General features: G+C 42.1%; 1 protein-coding gene across 5 annotated transcripts in view; it reads right to left on the reverse strand.

The window, feature by feature from the left end:
* Positions 1–20,135, reverse strand: part of asap2a (ArfGAP with SH3 domain, ankyrin repeat and PH domain 2a) — a 48,638-nt gene that overhangs the window by 11,192 nt on the left and 17,311 nt on the right. For 2 of the 5 annotated variants that reach the window (XM_047610456.1, XM_047610455.1), the window contains exons 2-13: positions 20,015–20,087; positions 13,357–13,502; positions 12,447–12,521; positions 5,584–5,633; positions 5,219–5,245; positions 3,174–3,303; positions 2,769–2,854; positions 2,347–2,422; positions 2,172–2,258; positions 1,959–1,967; positions 1,192–1,295; positions 258–327 (exon numbers count right to left, since the gene is read on the reverse strand). In XM_047610456.1, the coding sequence (XP_047466412.1) occupies positions 258–327; positions 1,192–1,295; positions 1,959–1,967; positions 2,172–2,258; positions 2,347–2,422; positions 2,769–2,854; positions 3,174–3,303; positions 5,219–5,245; positions 5,584–5,633; positions 12,447–12,521; positions 13,357–13,502; positions 20,015–20,087 (933 nt within the window). The remainder of the gene's footprint in view (positions 1–257; positions 328–1,191; positions 1,296–1,958; positions 1,968–2,171; positions 2,259–2,346; positions 2,423–2,768; positions 2,855–3,173; positions 3,304–5,218; positions 5,246–5,583; positions 5,634–12,446; positions 12,522–13,356; positions 13,503–20,014; positions 20,088–20,135) is intronic. The other 3 variants (XM_047610458.1, XM_047610457.1, XM_047610459.1) reach the window with 3 other exon arrangements.

Genomic DNA, 20,135 nt, shown 5'->3' on the forward strand with positions numbered 1-20,135 from the left:
AGCTGAGGCAGTGATGTGAGGAGAATGTTAACTGGCAAATTTGGCTTGTGATCTCTGCAGTTTGCAGTTAATGTGTTCATGGTTAATGGGTAAAGATAATGACCGGCGAGGGAGAAGGCTTACAGCCAGTACATTGAAAAATAATGCATGTAAGCCTGTTCACATGTGTCTACATCCAAGAGTGCAGAACAAACACATTGATCCTGCCCATCCAGCAGTTTTTATGAGAGCACAAAGACCAAAACATGTTTTCTTACTGTGCCGTGTGAAATGGTGAGGTATCCGTTCTTTGCTGTGCACTTCCTCTTCTGCCACACTTTCCTTAACCTTCAAATCAAAAGGACATTTATTAGTAGGTAACCAAGTGTGAGCATATAAAAGATTTACAAGTTTCGTCCTTCATATTGTTTTAAATGAAAAATGTTTGAGAGTTATGCCACCTGGGCTCTCGGAAATAGCGATGCCTATTTACCACATTTGAGCTGGAATGAAACTAAACTACTTGATAAAGGTGGAAACAGTGTGTTATCAGCAATTTTTGTCTCTAAAATAGAAAATTTAAAGGATCAGAGTGAAGGGTTTAAGTGACATCTACTGGTGAGGGTGCAGACTGCAACCTTTCAGAGAACCAATAGCGGTTCTCTGATCTCTGCGGGATCTAGATGCCGTAACCTACGCACGTGGCTGACACTGTTGTGGCTTATACTTGTGAACTCGTCAGTCTGGTTCACTCTGTGACAACAACACCCAAACACTTGGCAGCACCGTGTATTTTTTATTTTAATTTTTTTGCCAGTCCGGTTATTTATGTTTTTACTTCCTGTTTCACTTTCAACAATGGCAACTGAAATTTTCATGCGACAATTCATGCGAATGTTTGTATTGTCAAATCTCCTCATTGTCAAATTGACCCCGAAGCCTAACCTGCCTATTAGTCATAAAAACCCAAAGAGTCCTCTCTAGGGTCGGTGTTTGGTTTGTCCCTTCTAGGCTACTGTAGAAACTGCCTCCATGGAAGGACTCAATCTAAGCTAATGGAAACATAATTCTTTAATTCAGGTTATTACACACACATAAAAACATAATGATTCACATGGTATTCTCTGGATCATTCTGCTAAATCCTACACATCAATCCTTTCATTTCAGTGTGTTTATTGCCATAAACGGCCTCGAGTGTTACATCTCTCACCCATCGCTTTTCTTGAAAAGGTACCCGCTGCGTTCTGTGCCGTGCTCCTTGTTGCCCTGGGGCTGGTGCAGGCTGTAGGTGGTGCTCTGCCGCACCTGGGAATCCTGGCAAAACAACAACAACAACAACACACACACACAAACAGCAGACAAATCAGAGCTGTTAAACGCAGACGGTGCACACGGGATTTGCTAAATACGATCGTATGCAGACAACAGAGAACTACAGAGGCGTAAAATTGTTCTGGTTTAGACTGCGCCTCTAGCTTTTCCAGCTCCTCTGAGAATTTTAAGCTCAATATCAGCAATGTTTTAGATTTCTGCTGGTACGCCTGAATGGTTTTGTAAAAATGAAAGAGGGGAGAAAATAAGAGGACCTTCTACACCTCTGAAGTAAAAGTCTACAACAGCTGCTAGCCAAATTTTAGTTTCATTCTGAAATGATTCACAAACCTAACTTGGATTTTAAAGCTGCAAACTTAACACATATAATCCTAAATTAACTTTACTTAAATAGATCAACCTGAATGTAACAGCTAAAAGGACAGATTTTTGTATGATGCTGTGTTGTGTGATTTCCTTTCAGGAAACACTTCAGGAAACAGACACGGTGGTCCTCACTAAAACATATGTCATGTTGTCATATTTGTAGAAAAGGACAGAAAACAAACTACTGGTCTAAAACTGGACACTCGACACTGAAACATCAACAGAGCGAACACAGGATACAAACATCCACAGAGAACCATTTTCAAGAAATCCACTTACTCTCCTAGACTTGTTTCACAAAAGATGAAGGCAGCGGAAGAAAAGAAGAAAAAAATGTTCAGGTTCAGGGCTGATTTAAGATAACCTCACCTGTCAATGTCATCTCTGAAACAAGCTCAACGTTAATAGTGAGGTTTGTGTCCAGTATATCACATATAATCCGACTCTGCTGCAGAATCACAGGACGTAAAAGGATTTTTTTGTTTGTGTTACCTCCTTCTGCTCCACCTGTAGAGCTGACTTGAGGACATCTCGTAACTGAGTTAGCTGCTTCCTCTCTTCGTCCTGCACCTGCTTTATCTTAAATAAAATGAAACAACAGGAGAGCAAGAATAAATATGTGTAACTCAGAAAGAAAAGGTTTACAAAAAGTCGAAGGTGCTCTCACCGTGTGCAGATCGGTGGCCAGTTTCTCTATGGAAGGTTTCAGGTTGTCCACGGCTTTCAGTCCGTCCTGAAAGAAACTGAACGAGAAGCACCTTCTTCATCTCACACTCAACGTATGTAAAGTAAATATTAGCATTAAGAGTGACTTAAAGATACAGAGCAGAACATTACAAGTTACATTTGTGACTCTTGTTTCTCTTTTCTTCTTCAGCTCTGGCCGACACTACCAGTGAGCCAGGACAGAAATATCGCCAAAGAAAACTGATTCAAAACACCTCTATGCTGCTTTTACAGACTTTCCTGGCGTTGAAATCTTTTGGCAAGGTCTTAATGAAACAGACGTTCGTTTATATTCAGTCCATCTAGTCCCCCATTATCGCAACAAAACAAGCCTCAGTTCCTAGAGTAGTTTGTATGTCTTACTTGCACTGTGCGTGGAAGTACTTGATGAGATTCTGCAGCAGGTCCACCCCCTTCTTGATTTTGATCTCGTTGACTTTGAGGAGGTACTGTAAACAGAGGGAATACAGACCCAGATCAGAGGGAATCTCAAACATATGCATCCCTTTCATCTCACATCTTCACTTCAAAGTAAAAATTGTCATTTTTAAGTAAATCGTCGCTAAAGTCAAACATCAAAAGGTTACTGAGGAGACTTAAAATAAAACGCCATGTGATACTGGTATCTAGAAAGCTATGGAGTCATTATAAAATAGTCAACTTTAACTGTACTTTTATGAAAATATGTTGTTTTTCTAAGCTGGTTTGCACCATCAACTCTATATTCAGATTTTTTTTCACCATACACCGTCAGTGAGTTTGACTTACCTCACACATCTGTAGCTGAAAGAATCTCCTCTCTTTCTCCATCTCTTCAGCGATTTCCGCCCCACTGATCTCTGTCCTAATCATCCCATGCTGCCTTGCATGCTCCTTCTTCTCCTTCTCTATCTTGGTGCTGAGAGGAAGCAAAAGCAAGTGAGTCAAAAGGCACATCACAAATACTCCGAGTGCTTTACTATTGTGCAAAATCAGCCCTACACTTTCCCATGTGTAAGTCATGTTAAGTCATATGGACTTACAGGTCAGAGATAGGTCTTAAGTGGCCTATGGGATCGTGAATTTAACATTTTGGACAGTTCTTAGATGCTGGCACGTTTCCTGACAGTCAGTATTCAGGGCTGATTTTTCACACAAAACGTCAATCTCCCACAAGCAATCGGGAAAACACACCACACAGAGAAGGGGAGGCGCCAGTCCATGCAACAGGTCATTCTCTTCTTTTATATGCTGTATTTTCTGACAGCATATATATATTCACTACAAAAATAAAAGGATGCATCACTTTGTTCCCTCCCAGAAAGACAGGAAGGGTGTGAGGGTCTGAGAGGAGTTTCAAAGCTGTTCAGGCTGGATCATGTGCATCAAGACGGACTTCACAACCTGATGTTTAACTCTAGTATCTACCCAAATTAAATACAAAAAGGAGGACAAAAAATGTGGTGATCATCAAGCTTTAAAAGGTGCTGACTGGTACATTTTTGCTGTTTCAAGCTAAACTACCCATCTCCAAGCTTTAGCTTCATATTTAACAGATTTCCTCTGTGGTTCTGTCCCAGTTGCCCTGTTTGTTCCCTTTAAATTGTAATTCAGGATGTGGCACCGCCTTGAAAAAGAACAAAACCCCTTGAAAGACCCAAGCCATGATTTTCAAACCACCCCAAGCTACAGTGGTATTGTTTGTCTGCATGGAGGCCTTTAGAAATGAAACAAAGCGGGACATGGTCTCGACGGCCATGATACTAAGAAAATAATTCATACTGATCTTAAACCTGACACAAACGGTCTATAAAAAGATACACCGATCTGCAATAACATTACGACCACCTTCCTGATATTGTGGAGGTCTCCCTGGTGCCTCCAAAAACCTTCTGACTCTGACTTCTGAATGTTATTAGTGAGGGGCTTTGAGTTCTACGGGTTGAGGGAAGGGGTCTCTATGGATCATCAATTTGCTATGAGGTGGGGGTGTCTGGTCTGGTCTGGTCTAGGTGGATGGTACCATGTCTAAAGTTTCCCAGCAGAACACATTGCATTGTCACAAGATGGTCAATGTTATCTGCTTCTCATGTCAGTGGTTCTAATGTTGTGGCTGATCGGAGCACATAGAACAGTGTGAACTTTGCCGAACTTGATTTCATTCAGAGCACACTGCTGGCATTTGTCACCAAATGAATCTTCAGCCTTGACAGCGTTACAGCAGCATCATCAGGGCTGCCACTAATTCTGAGACACATGTCCTCCAGGCTGTTTGGCCGCCAGCCAAACTGATAGTCGCTGAGCGGATGATGGGGCTGAGAGTCTTTTCACTTTCAGTACTGTCGGTTCAGGAAGCTCTACACCAAAAAAAGATACTCAACTATGACTTTTTTTTTTTTTTTTTTGCTTGAGCTGTCAGAATATAGCTGTGAAATTTAAAATAAACCACTTCCTGAATGAACAGCATGAGGTGGTCCCCACTGTGCAGACTGAAAATAACTTGGGTGTCGGATGCAAACCAAATGACCAGAAATAAATGCTGCTTTGAGGCCACATAATTTAATCTCTCCATGTCTGTGAAAACAGGTTGTTATAAATATCAGACAGCAGAGAGATCAGAGGATTGTTCATGAGGAAGAGCAACAGGATGTATTTTTCCAATCAGGAAGAAAACTGCACTCTATTGATGGCCTCGGTTCATCATCAATAGAGTCAAATTATAAGCTGGGACGGTTGGGGACAGTCACATAGCATCCAGATGAACCCCTGATGTAAAAGGAAAAAAAAAAAACCCTACTGCTCGATCAAAACAGTTCGGAGAGAAGATGTATTACCCTTTCAGTAAAGAATGTCCTTTGCAGCTTGTAAAATATATGAAAGTGCTATAAAAAGAAACTCATGTGTTCTTCGCATGCACAATCACAAAGCGAGTGTCAGTGTAGAGGTGGAAATGTGACAGTGTAGGTGGGTTATTCACATTATCAGGGAAGTGTTGGCATATTAATCACAAGGGGAGGTTAGTCAAGACAAGACACACACTGAACATTTACAATCTACACACTGTCAAAAACTGGTAACACTGGTTTACACTAATAAATTCAATACACTGAGTTTTATGAGACAGATGAGCACTAACCTGTTACACTAACAAACAAATGTCCTCCTGTAAATTCAAAAAGGTGCTACTTAGTTTACTTACACTTTTGTTTCGTAGTCCTTCCAGGCCTTGTCGAAAGGCTTTTTCAGATCCTGCAGAAAGCGAAACAAAGAAGAAAGTCAAAATGGTAAATAAGGGTCCAGAATAAGGCGTTAAAATGTTAATGAAAAATGCTTGAAATGTATTCAGCAACATAAATTGGTGTGGTAGCTGGCTCCAGGGCTGCTTGTAAATCACCCTTAAGGTGGTATTGTTTATTCAGCTGCTGTTTCCAGGGTCATGAATAAACTTCCAATGCATGAGAAGTTCTTAACGTGCTCATGACACTTTACCTACTGAGAAAGAGCATGTGAAAGCATCAAAGCAGCTACTAGAAGGACCTAGAGCACTGAGCTTCATCTTCCAGGGTTTAAAATAAACGTCCTATCTCCGTGATTTTGATAATCCTTTAGCTTAGAGGCTGTGTTTAACAGGCTGTGTTACATCCTCACAAATGTTGATTGTGGACAGTTGAATAGTTTCAGCTTTTAAAGTTGACAAGAGTCAGATAAAGGCCTGGAAACTGAATGAAACCGCAACGCAGCATCACCTCTGCAGCTCATTAACACATTCTCCCTATTTAGTGTCATCAGCACAACAACTCTATGCATATAAACTACCTATTTACGGTTACATGAGAAGCTATCTGTTAAAATACTTGACTGGCCTCTGAGTATTAGAGGTGCTAATAGGAAGGCTTGTTTTTGGAGCAAACTTTGTGAAGAGCTTCACCCCTTATTAAAGGGATACAAATGATATTAAGCTTTTCACTTGGTTCTTTAATGAAATCAGAGCAAACTGATGGAGAGATAAGGTACCTACTATATGTGCTCTATATAAAACCTGACCTAGTGCTATTTATAAATATTCATTGCTATTAACATTTTGCATTCAATATTAAGCTATTCATAATATACAGGTTCAAATATTAATATTTTATTCAGTAGTTGGCTGATGGGAGTGAGCTAAATGAGTGAAGTGCTGACTGACAGATAACGTCTTCTGCCTCCATTTATAAAATATGTTGGATTCATGTATGCGTATTTAAAGAAATTTAAATTTGTGGGGAAAATTAAAAAAAAAATATATATATATATATATAAAAAATGCTCAATCAACCAGGGGTTTTGCGGCCCTCCTGCAGTATCACTGCCCCCCATAGAAAATCTATATGCTGAACTATACTATACATATTTGAAAGTAAACAGTTTAATAACTATCAGATGCAGCTCCACATGTACACAATTGTTGCACATGTAGAGCAGACAATGTGCATTTGACATCAAGATGTCAAATGCTGCACACACAGGAACGCAAACACATCCTCACAGAGACCAGGGATCACAAAGAGGTCACCATCACGGCCCCGGCCAAAGCTTACTAACCACCATAATTTCTCAAAAACACTTTTCCTTCTTACTCAGATCAACAAAGTTAGTGTGTTTAGGTGTGCGTTTCACCACAGTTTGAATCCATCAGCTGACTCACCCTCCTCACAGAAGCAGAGCAGCCCACAGCTGTCTCAGCAAGAGAACTGGGCGTTTTTTCGGAAGACCATGAACAATTGTTTTTGGCACTTGCGATGCAATTCCTCTGGTCACGCCAACTATAGGCAACACTTATTTCTCATTGTCATGGGTGCACTTTCAACAGCTGCTTGAACAAAACGCCTGATTAAACAACGTCCTTACTGCTGCAGCGCCGATTAAACAGCAATTAGGACGAACAAAAGCGGACATTAATCGGTGCGAGTGGCCACATCAGACACTAAAAAAATTGCAACACAACTAAGTCAGTCACCTTCTAACTGACAGGAAAATTTGCTGGACAGCAATAAAATCTAATCAGGAGAATTATGAAGCATTTAATGTAACCGCTCTAGTTATTGAGACAACAAAATAAAGCACCTGCTGAATCACTGCAGTGGAGAAACCCAAAGCAGACCTTTAAGTTTAGGTTGTAAAAGCTTAAACGGCACTCGTCTCAGTCCATTACTTGACATTTCTGCAGGAAAATGTGAAAGGCACACATTTAAGTGTTTACTTCTCAGACAGCTCATGTGTTCAGTGCCATTGTTAGGGCTCCAGAGAGGACTGATCCCACAGCTGAGCTCCACTTCAACAGCAGACGAGTGGCAGGCCGGACCTACCAGTCCACAGGATTATGGTGTGGTTCAACAGGCCAAATCAAAAGGGGGGTACTCAGAAATTCAGCCGACCAGCTCAAGAGCGGAAACCACCAGAGTAAAGAGAGTATAAAAAAAAAAAAGTTAAGGCCCCAAAGTGAAGGAACATGCCTGAGTAGAAAATTACCAAAGCAAGAGAGGAAGCCACCAAAAGAATGAACTGCAGGTCAGGAGAGAGCCAAAGAGAAAAGAGAGGGTGAGCGGAAGGAAATGTCACAGCCAGAGAGGGGAGAAAAATGGTAACAATAGCTAAAAATACCAGTCACAGGCATCGCTGGGCAGGGAAGGGCACAGCAGAATAGGCCGAGGCGCAGGGCAAAAACACTCCCTCAGAGAGCTGAGAGCTCTTAGCACGTCGTTTCCCCGTCTGACTCAAACTAACGGATGGAGGAGGAATGTCATGCCCTTGGCAACGGCCTCCATTCGCAAACTTCTCACCTCTTACTACCTACAACCGACAAATCTACAAATCTACAAATAGAAGTTCCTGTTACACATTCCTCACACCTTTTCCCATCGCCTGTGTGGCAGGAAAACGGGAGAGTTGGTTCAGTAATCCTGGCGCAGTTACACAGTGGCGGATATGAAACCAGTGATCCACACCCGTGAACTTTCGTGAACCACCAAATTTGGGTGAGAAGATGCCAGGCCTAGGGAAATACATTTAACGATATTGACATAATTAAAAAGACAAAGCAAGGAACAGCAAAAAATGAGAAACAGGGAAATGTGAAAGAAAAGGAGACCAGTGAAACCCAAACTAGCTTTAACTGTTTGGCTCTCACGTTCATCAGTAACCTAGAAGGTCTCAAAATCTGGACTTGCAAAAAAATATCTGCAGGACAAATTATTAATTGGAGGTTCGTGGTAAATGGTGTTCTTTTCGTAGCTAAGGTAAACCTTGTTTGTTTATCTTGAATTAACAAAGTACTACTTGATTTGTAAAGCCCCGGTTCAGTAACTTCTAAAGTTGGGCTAGCTGCAGTGCGTCTCTTGTAAAAACAGGAAGCTTCATGAAGCCGCCAGCCTCCAAAAAAAGGCCCAATGTGAAATGACTGGTCAGCTTCACAGGCCTGAGCAGGAAGGCACTGTCCCCATTCAGCAACAGCTCTTAACTACCACAGCAGTTACTACATCAACATGGAGGACAGCCCCGACGAAGCCTGTGCATGTTTACTTTTCCGATGAATCAACCAGAGGTAAAACTGAGGGGAAAAAAAAAAATGTTTGAGTCAAGAACTAGAGCAGCTGACAGTGGTGAAGGAGACACAAAGTTGAGATTAGAAGCAAAACAAGCACACACCTTTGAGTGCAGGATGAATTGTGAACATAAACCCAACATACTGTTAAGAATTGACATGTCACTGTTGGGCTGCATACTGAATATAGTATAGTGTATAGTGGAAAACACATAACAGCAACTTTAAATCCATGAATGCTGCTGATGTTTTAGTTGAAATCCAAATCTCCACGCTGAAATGCGTGGGTAGTTGCACATGTTCACGACCCACTGAACCTCAATAGGAGTCCACCCCCTCCTGAACCAACAGTAGACTCTACACCAGCTACCCAGACACTCAATGAATAGTGATGAACCGATATGACTCATTAGAAACACAGACTCATCAACGAGCAGGGGGCCGACTACAGTCATGACATCACGCGCGCATCCACTATGAAAGTAATGTTATCACAACAGTCTGGTGGAATCAGCACTTTCCAATTTCCCCTGAGTGGGAGTGTGTTTATCTTCAGCATTAACACTAGTGAGTCTTCCACGGACTCCCCCCTCCGACATGTCTGCTAGAATTATAGTATTTTGACTATTTTTAAGGCGTTTTATAGTTTTTTTTAATTTCCCAACTGTACAACTTGCTTCCATGTTTTGTTGACCTCAGCTACACGTCGGTAGCCATGGAAACTAAAAGGTAGTACCTGGCAACAACCCAAAAATGACTCATTTTTAAACGTGAAATCCCATCAGGCCTCGGTGGTAAGGTGGCGGTCAGAGAGGTTGATGGGGTGGAAAATGGTGAGTATTTTTAGCCTGTGAACAGAAGTGACAGGTTGCTAGGTTGTAGCCCTCTAATCACAAAGCCATTAGTGGCTGCTTCCCCCTGGGTCGCTTCATCGCACTCATTTTCAAAGACAACACAGACAGAATATTAACAAGCTGCAAGGAAACAATGGCTACCAGGAAGCCATTAAAGTCCAAAGTTAAATCAAATGTAAGGACCGGTCACTATTACAGCTGATGCATTGTATATGGAGCATTTTAAGACCCCAGACTGCTCGCTTTCCTTGTGTCTCTTAGTGTTTTCTGATGGTTTCAAATCTTCGGATCAACAAATGCCTGTTGGAAAACTTCCGGATTTTACAGTGGATTACATGGAGTTTTAAAGTAAGAAACCTCTTTATCCTGTGATCAGAACATTTTAAAGGAGGTAATTATAATATTTCGGTGCTATAAACTACTATTTCCTGACTCCTGCAGACATCAATGAGCGCCGTCACACTAGATTTAAATGCTGACATGTGGTCAAATCCATTAAACTTTAAATTGAAAGCATAAAAGAAAAGCGACGGAATCTATTTAATTATTTTGGATTTGTAAACAAAACAAATTCGTCATGGAACATGAAATGCACACAGTATTTCTCATCCGTATTAAAGCTAATTTCTCTCCTGAGACATCTTTGATCTTCTAAACAGATTACTCTTTTATAACATCCACATCAACCGTGCTTTCCCCTCTCCTCTCCCTGCAGTCTAAACAAGCTGCCATGCAGGTCTGGATTCCTTCCTCCCGCTCCCTCTCCTAACAGGTACTTCCCCTGGGACGCGACCGGAGCGGTGGAGCAGGATAATGACAGAGGACGAGGAAGATGATGAAGCGGAAGGCAGAGATGACGAGGGGGGAAAGGAAAGGCCTCAGGGCTGGAGAGGTGAGCCGAAGGTTGGGAGGTGAGTGCGCGAACAAAGGCGAGAACCAGCCCATCACATTAATTCTCAGTGACTCTTTCGTCCTTTATTTTTCCTGACACCGAAGGCTTAATTCCCGGGTTTGCTGACATTACATCAGTGGTGACATTTATATGGTTGAGTGCAAATGTGTGTGTGTGTCCTGAGGTATAAAATAACCAGCAGCTCATTAGGCCCATGTCAGTGGGGTAATGAGAATCATCCGAGGGCTAATGAGCAATAAGTGGATAAGTATTAGTGATATGACTGTCTGCCACGGCAAGGCAAAAGAGTGAGAGCGGGGGTCGATGCGTGTCCAGTCAAAGGGGGGGAAGGAAAGAGGGGGGGGAGCGATAGAAACGAGAGACAAAGAAAGGAAACTGAAAAACTGATAGAGGCTGAAAAGAAAACACTGCACTTGAGAGAGAGGAGCTCGAGAGCAACGGAGAGGACAAAAAAAACTGTCTCCAACAGTTCAGAGGTCAAAGACGGAGCCAAGTGGCCGGGGGTCACGGGGACGACTGGCGTCGCCGTGGCAACCGGACTCATTAGCGTTGACTTAATCACATCATACCGCGGTGGAAACCAAAGCCAATCATGTGCCTCGAGAGGGAAAAGGTCACAGACCGCCACGGACAGCAGCGAGTCCTGATTGCATTACAAAAACTGTTAAGGAGCGTTTGCGTGGTCAAGTCTCGCTGGTGGGCACATGACTGACCAGCTGACTATGAGCCGCATCCATGGTTTTAGGATTTGAATGTTTTTGGTGCAGACTCGAGTACTGAAAGCTGCCATTCTGCGTGTATGTATCAGAAAGTACCTGCGGTCGGCCGAGGTATTATCCTCTACTGTGTCTTTTTCTCTCTCAACCCATTTCCTCACATCAATCAACGTTCTAACAATGATAGAAATGATATAAATAAATGCCACCGAAAGCAGAGCTGCCAGTTTTCTTTTTTCTAAAGTCTTGTGCGTTACTATAGTTTGAATTAGCCACGACTGAAAGGCTTGTGCAAACAGTGTTGAAAGATGGCCATTCAAAGTCTCCCTGGAAAATATTTAACCTTGATGCTCGTTGCAAACATTTTCTTGCATTTCTTTAAGAAATCACAATGGTAAAACTCTGTAATATGCATTCGAATTGATTGCAGACTCTATCCTGAGGCTGGGTATAGATCGGCAAACTTCTAGTTATTTATTTAAAAACTACAGCTATATTTTGTCAAAGGGGCTATCAGCTTTCTCTCTCTTCTCCTGTTTTCTTTTCTTTTTTTTGACACAGGAATGTGGTGGGAGGTAGCTTCAAACAGAATATTACTGACCTTGTTAGCCAGCGCTGCAGCACTTCAAGGATAGTAATTGTCTAGCAGTTTCAAATTACTTTGACTGAAGCTTTTAAAACTTTTACTGCCGGTTTCCTAGACGGGATTAAACCACCACAAGACAAGCAAGTTTGTCCGCTTATATTTAGACTGTATTGTTTTCCACTAAGCTCAAAAGTCTATTCTTTAGTGTCAAATGCCCGTTTTGTGTTTATCTTCCAAAAATAAATGTCGGCAATTAAAAATTTTCACTTCAGAAAGATGAAAACGCTTCTTCCTGCTTGCAATATATAACCCAATCTCTAAGGCCATCGATGAAACAGCTCTTAATTCACCTACGGACATAACACATCGGGTTCACTAGAGTTAGACGAGTCCATACTGGTTAGATGGCTTACCCCTTTGACACCCTTCAGGTCTCCTTTCAGCAGGCTGTCCAGCGGAAAGGTAATGATGTTGTTCATGTTTTGGAACTGGAGAGGAGTGAAGAGAGACACAAACAAGAGTTGAAAGGTCACATCAGAGGATTTAAGGCTGCAGGAGACTGAAAGTCGGGGGCACAGATCACAACTCAGATGTAATCCTTTCAGTCTTCTGTGTCCACCAGAAAAAGAGATGAAGCAAAAAATAAAAATTAAAAAAAAAGTGCATGTTTTCAGCTCATTAGTGAATGGAGCTGCTAAATTAGGTCTTTAAAGACTAAAGGTTGCGCTGCTTCTGGACATTAAAATGAGAAAAAAAAATCTGTCTTAAACTCCGCTGCTTCCAAATCACTGAAGTCAGCTTCTGTGAGTAATGCAGAGCAAAGTAATCTAAGAAACCGGAGATTACTGAAGCTTTCTGGAGATTACATCTTCACATCCCGGTCAGGCAGAAGCTCATATTTCTTTAATAAAAAGTGCTGCGATAACACTAATAGCAAATCTCAAGCCACTGTTTTTCGGTTTGAGCTGATACAGTGTCCGAGGGGAATGACAGACCTCACATGATGGGGAAGATTATTTAATAAAGCTTTGGCCATCTTACAAAGCTTGGCTTCAATAGAGCTGGGTGAGGCGGAATCAGTGTTTAGTTACTGCTGCACTGCTCCTTCGGCCGCCTCAACGGAAAACTGGAGCTACCTCCTGAGAGCTTCGACTTCCAGCTGGACTCGGCATGCGCTCAGTGTGTAGGTGTGTGTGTGTTAAGAGGACACACACTGTGACTCCAGGGGATAGAGACAATTAGGGACGGCGTGGAAAACTTTCTTTGTCCCTCGGGGGATTTTACCCGGCTACACACACACAACCGCACACAATGCAGACTCACCAGGTTTTTGAAAAGAGCAGTGAGCTCCTTGGTGAAGACGGAGAACTTGAGGAAGGCTGAACCCAGGTCGGGATCGTCTCTGTACACGCAGTTTTCTCCAAACTTCTCAAGGGCCTGAGTGTACTGCTCCTCGTTCTCCACGTGGGCTGGAAAACACACACACATGCGCAGAGATTGATTGGTTACGGGAATCGAGATCTTTACAAGTCAAAAAACTATTTCCAGGGTATTAATAGGTGGTATTTTAGAGTACGACAGACCACTACTCCTTCCTTAACAGTTAATGGATTTGCCAGAATATTGGTTAGAGATACAATTATCAATGTGGTCACCAGATGATGGAATTAAACAAAAGCCTCTCTCATTTAAAAAGTCACCCAGCATATCTCAAGTCGACCTAATGTACGGAAAGACCCAAATGAATAATATACTTCATGCCAGACCAGGCTGCTGATAACAACGAATGCCAATGGGACAGTGTCGGAGCGAAGGCTGGAGCACCGGGGGGACTGTTGCTATGACGACACTTGCGGGGAGTGAGACAGAAGTGACAGAGACGGTGGGGTAAAGTGAAGGTGGTGGTGGTGGTGGAAGGGGTGGAGGGGGGCGCATGAGAAAGGAGGAGGAAAGAAGTAGTGTGTAAAGTAAAAACAAGAAGATGAAACACTGAAAGGCGCCTGCAGCTACGTCATGACTCAGCTTTAAAAGACGCCAACCACACACACGAAATAAAAGAGCAGCCACACAGGTTCACAGATGTGGCAGGTTTATAGATTAAGCCGCTAAGATATCCATCATGTTATTAAAAGGGAAAACGCTGAAAGCTTCTGAGTCACTACCTGCGGGTCTCCTCTCACGAGACAAATCTAATTTAAGGCACAAAATATAATCTGATGCAATAAGTGAGCCGGATGATAAAACCCAAAAATGGGAGGATTTAGCAGTCTGTAAAGAGACTGAGAGAGACAAAGAGTTTATCCTTTCCATGATTACTGGAGGAAGCACAAACAAATAGCTAGTGGTATATTAGTTAAAATGTTGAAGTATCAATAAATCCCCTGAACCCAACATGACGTCACAAATCTGTTTGTTTTGTGTCTCCGTCAGTCACAAATTCTGGGTCAAATCCTCACATTCAAACAAAAGACTAGCAGTGACGTGTCCTGCAGAGATGTAATAAACTTCAATCAGTGTCATGTGTCAGACACCGACCACTATCACACGCCCACAGCCCGCCGTCTACACACCAGCCCCAGCTGTTTGTTCGGCTGCGGCCGTGCCAGGCCGAGAGCCAACAGGGCGGTGGCCTGTTGTTGTTTTTGAAGTGGCACACGAGAGCTCTGCTATTCAGAGCTGACAAATAGCACAAATTCCCCCCGAGGTTGCTTAGCGAGCACACGTGTGTTTGTCGTAACATGACCTAAGCATATCACACATGCAGTCTACGGTACAGTGGAACTTTGAGCCTGGGAAAGAGGAGCTTGCCAATGTGGCAGGGAAATAAGTGTGGACACAGGCCACAGTTTTCCACAGTTTGCACTCTAAACAGTGTCTGTGTTGACCTGTCGATGTTGCCTAAACATTTCCAATAAGTTGCCATTCACTAAGCCTTCCTCTGATCCATTACCTTTATTAAGATATTTTGGGGACATTTTGTCTTATTTTAAAGTGCTGAAAGGAGCGATCTATTGTTATAGTGGATTGAATATATCCATCCGTCAATGTTACAGTTGCACATCTTAATAAAAAGGTTACAGAGATGCTGTCTTACTGAACACATTAACTAATAAAGACTTAAAGCAAAGAGCTTGAATTAAATAAAATGCTGCAAATGTCGAGTCACAAGCATGGAATAATCAAACTCTTCTTACTTTGCTGAAATGGATTGTTTCACAATATGATAAAGAAGAACTACAGCAAGTGAACCTAAAGTTTCAACCGCTTTGAATCTAGCTGCTTCAAAAAGCTTAAAAAAAAAACAGTTTATTTGGTGCAACCAGTTGCTACGGCAACGGATTACATCCATCCAAATTGTTAATGTTTTCTTTCTGGGAAAAAAAACATTTCGTTATCTAAAATTAGCAAAAGGAAATACAGTTTCTGGTTCAGAAAACAGTTGGAAAGTGGCGCCATTTCCATTTAAGGTTGTCAAAAACTAATTCCTGTTGTTTGACGAAAGGAAATGATAACCCCCGTGTTTATGGCAGGACACAGTTTTACAAGTTTTACAAGAAACAAATGCAGGCTAATTGCCACGTTGGTCAAATATTCCTAACTGTATCTTCCCTCTTAAACACACATGCAAAAAAAAAAAACACAGAGGACAAAATGCATCTAGGGCTTCCAGGCATCTGCTGGGGATTATCTAACATCCCCAATTCTTGTTCTGCAGCTTGATCCATCTCTCTCTCACACACACAGGGTTTTAATCACCAGATAGCAGACTGGCCTCTGCTTCCTCTCGCTGTCTCTCCCACATTCATTCCATTACACGGCTCCGTCAGGCCTGGTCCGCTGACGCTCCGACGCTCGCTAACACAATGAGCGGGAGACCTCCGATCAATTCCATATCTCTCCACAGACTCTGTAAAAATAACACTGCACACTCTGTGTCCACTTTATGGCACCGATATGGCCATCAGCACTGAGATAATGGAATATAACTTTTACCCCCAAGAAGACAAAGAATCACAGGGCGTGAGAAAGAGAATAATAGTAAAGGAATAGTTTGACACTTAAGGCAACATGTAATAGATGAGAAACTGTGCAGTGTATCTGTAAAGCTAAAGCATGCAGAAAGGTGCTACTTAAATTAGCTTAGCATAAAGACTAGAAAGAAAGGGAAACTTGTTTTTCATGTCATACTGTTATAGCAGACGAGAAGATGGACATTTCTGTAAATATCAAGCTGGAGATTTGCTTCGCTTAAAGATTGTAAACTGAGGGAAACTTATTACTTTTTTTTGTCATAATGTTATAGTAGATGAGAGGATTTACATTTCTGTAAATACCAAGTTGTGGCCTGGGGCTATCAGTCATTTAGCGTTGCTTAGCTTAGCCTAAAAAGTGAAAACAGAAGATACCTACATACCAGCATCTCTTTAGCTCATTAGCTGTTCATTACATGAGACAATAACAGTCCAGTTAACAAAAACACAACTTTAGCTTTCTTATATGTAGTTGTCATAATACTTTGACTTATGTTGGCAGTTTTCCCACCATTTACAGGTAGCTAGCTGTAGCCCCATATTTACCACTGAGACAATAAGTGTGTTTTCCAAAATGCCACACATCACTTTATATAAGGGCCTTGTGTGAACAGAAGGGTCTCTGTCTTTGTGAGTCCTTCTTCCTCTTATTTTTGTCCCTCCTGAAGTCTTTTGTCCTCAAACACCAATTCAGTGTAACTCTATTAGCGATAAAAAAAAAAGGAATCTCATTTTTCTAGGTAGCTGGCAGAGAGGCCCAGAGAGAATTACAGGCGTGTGAACACAGCAGCAACTCAGAGGCCAAATTCTTTGTTTTTCTCTGCATTATTCAGCTGTTAAATGCCCAGCCCACCTACAGCTCGCAGCAGCTGTGAATCTGTGCTCATCATCTGCCTCCAGTCTTTATCTGTTCAGCAGTTCTGGCAGGCCTGTCCTAGCAGCTCTGCTCCAGCAGCTCTGGTTTCTTCAGGAGGTGTGAGATGCTGCTGGTTTATTCATCAGAAAACACCAACCTGACATCCCTGACAGGCCCCTGCAGTAACGGGGGACTCTCTTGCTCATTTGTAAGCTTTCCCTGCAACTCACCTCTTTTCGCTTTCCCATCGTTCCTGTCCTGGCAGAGGTTAATGTTTGCTCAGCTTCTTTAGTTTTCCCTGGTCCGCTAACTATTGTAATGTTGTTTATTTTTCCTCGCTATTGTAACCGAACCGCCATTCACTCATCCTCTCCAACCTTTTCCTCCTCATTACTATTTCTCATGTCATAGCCAAAAATATCCTTGCAGGGTTTGGGCTCTGACAGTCAGTCCTACCAGCCGTGAATGCTAAGGGAGCCAGCGTTGAGGCTCCCTGCCGAGTTTCTCATTATTCACACTTCTTCTCCAAAATCCTCCGTGGAGAACATTAGGGAGCTCAGTGTGTTGGTTCTCTTTCTCTAAACATACTGATGGCAGAGACTGGCTTTCGCAGCTATAGCAACAGCATCCCCCTGTGAGTTTGTATCATATTTAGCGGCACATAGATTATGGTGTTATGTTGTTTTGTTTTACTGAAGCTCATTAAAACACAAGTACTCATTTACTTCTCAAATCTAGGAACATTTTTAGTGTAAGATGTTTCCAGGCGTATTTAGGTTATAACTAAGGGAAGAGTTTATTTAATCCAGTTAGAGTCTGTGTATTGAAGTTCACATTTACTTGCATGCTTGCAAGTTTTAGCACTTTGGCTATAAACCATGTACATTAGAGTTTTACTAACCTCTTTAAATGAATAATATACGATTTCCATCAAGCTTAATTACTGGTTGATTTGGAAAGTCATCGTACATGATGAGTTACAACTTTGTTGTAGCAGAACAACATTAAAGACAATGACTATTTTCACATTTCCACAACTGATAAAACCAGTATTCGCTTTCCCTTGTTGCTCTATTTTGGTCTCAACCCACTCCCAAGACAAATATCTGGCTCTAGTTGCTACGTAATCCAATATACAGTATTTACCAGTTAGTTGCTAAGTGTGTTTCTATACTATTGAGTTGTTGCTGAGCGGGCAGAAGGCAATACACAGTATCTGCCTTATGAGTGCAGTGAGAGTAAACTACTACAACTACAGGCCGTAAAACTAAAACAATAAGCTGAAAGTGCTGAGGCAAACTGAATACTTGGGATATAATTCTCTGAATACACTTAAGTAAACTGGACAAACCAGTAGACTCTATATTTGGAACATATAGCACACGTTGTTTATTGAGCGCCATGTTCTAGAGAGACAAGGTTGACGCAGACGTAAAACAGAGACACATTTTGCTTGTATTCAAAACAGATCCGTGTCTGCACCTTTTCTGTAATGATTGTAGATAACTAAAGGTCATCTCAGTGAACATGAGCTTCCTTTGGAACACGTTTTAACAACAATATTCCCTGTGGCATTTCCACAGACACGGTATTGTTTCTACTGCAAACACCGACATGAATCTGCACAAGCTTCATGCTTCAGGGCACAAAAGTTGATTTGCTTGCTCCCTTTTTTTCCCCCTGAGGCAAATATAATCTCAATAAAAACTAATTTCAACTGCTTCAAACTGAAGTCCCTGCTGCCCTGTGCACACAGATTCAAATAAAGGATAATGCCCAATGAGGTGCCCATTATCAGGGCTTAAGGGACAGGACAGAGGCCTGTACTTTGTGATACCAAATTTACTATTTTTTGATAAAAGATCTTAAGATTTTCTTGCTGGAACATTCCTCTCAAGAAGCTTTAATGCAATGGAAGCTTTGTTCACTACTCAAATAAAAAGGACAAACCTTTAACGTAGCTTTTCTTGTCCACTTACCTTAGCCATAATGTCATGCTAGCAGGATTCAAAGCCCAAACCAGTGTCTTTAATGCTGTATCATACCGAATGAAGTAGCAAATTAAAAAGCAAATGAGATGAGATGATCACTCATGTGACACAAACTACCAAGAAGTTCGAATGGAAAGTGTATTTTTTCACTGACTTTTGTAGCTAGTTAGCTGTTAGCTTTTAAAAGTGTTGAAATAAATTGCAAAGAGAAGCTTTCACCGTGTCCCTGTTGCTACGGTTACGCACTTTATGTACAGTCTGTATCAGTTCAGAGCGGTGAACAGACAGTTTCACATGAACTACTCACTAGGTGTCCTTTGTCAGGGAATAAATGGAGCCCCCCCCTCCCAGCCAATCAGCATCGAGTATTCACCCAGACGTTAATGAAGGCCTTCATCAATCACTCTCAACAGCTGAGCAGGTTAATCTTCTACGCGTACACCTGCACATAAACAACTGCCTTGTCCTGGGAGCCTGGACACAAACAGGTGTAAATGTTTAACAGTGAGAACACGAGTGCGTCCATGCCTCAGCACCCACACACAAACGGTCCATGCCCCTCCCCAGCTGTTCCTTTTGGGGTCTGGATCAGACAGCTGTCCCTCTGGCCTGAACAGAGCTGCCACTGTTTAGAAAAAGACATGCTCAGCACATTGTTCACGGGTCTCTCTCCTTCTCCCTCTCCCTCTCAGCAGGGTTGTGTCAGGCAGGCCAAACAAAAGACACTGAAAACGCCCAACACTGGCACAGCTAGCCACAATGAGTATGGTAATAATACACACAGGGGCTAAAAACGGCCTCTCCTATCTCTGCCTGTGACAAACTGGCAACAGGAATGTGATTAAAATTATTTTCACTTGTGTATTTTTGGAATAAACTAAAACAAAAGCAAATCTAAAAGAATTACAAGGGGGATAAATTCTTGCTTGGTCTTTCCAACGACCATTTTTTCTGAACCTTCTGGAGCGTTTACGTCTCCAAATGGTTCCCACTGTTCGAATCATGAGACTTTCAAGCACAGGGCTTAAATACCAAAAGTGCTTGCGTCTGACGAGATAAGGAAATGAAAATCCTGAAATTAAAAGTCAGACCGGAGCACTCACCCAGACCAGACGTGTAGATCGCCTTCACAGACTTCTTCATCTTGTACAGAACGCTGCGGTCCACATCCAGGGCCTGGAGAGACACACAAACAGACACACATTTAGATCAATGCGCACGCTA

Source organism: Mugil cephalus, chromosome 17 (assembly GCF_022458985.1).
Source record: "Mugil cephalus isolate CIBA_MC_2020 chromosome 17, CIBA_Mcephalus_1.1, whole genome shotgun sequence".
Classification (NCBI taxonomy): Eukaryota; Metazoa; Chordata; class Actinopteri; order Mugiliformes; family Mugilidae; genus Mugil; species Mugil cephalus.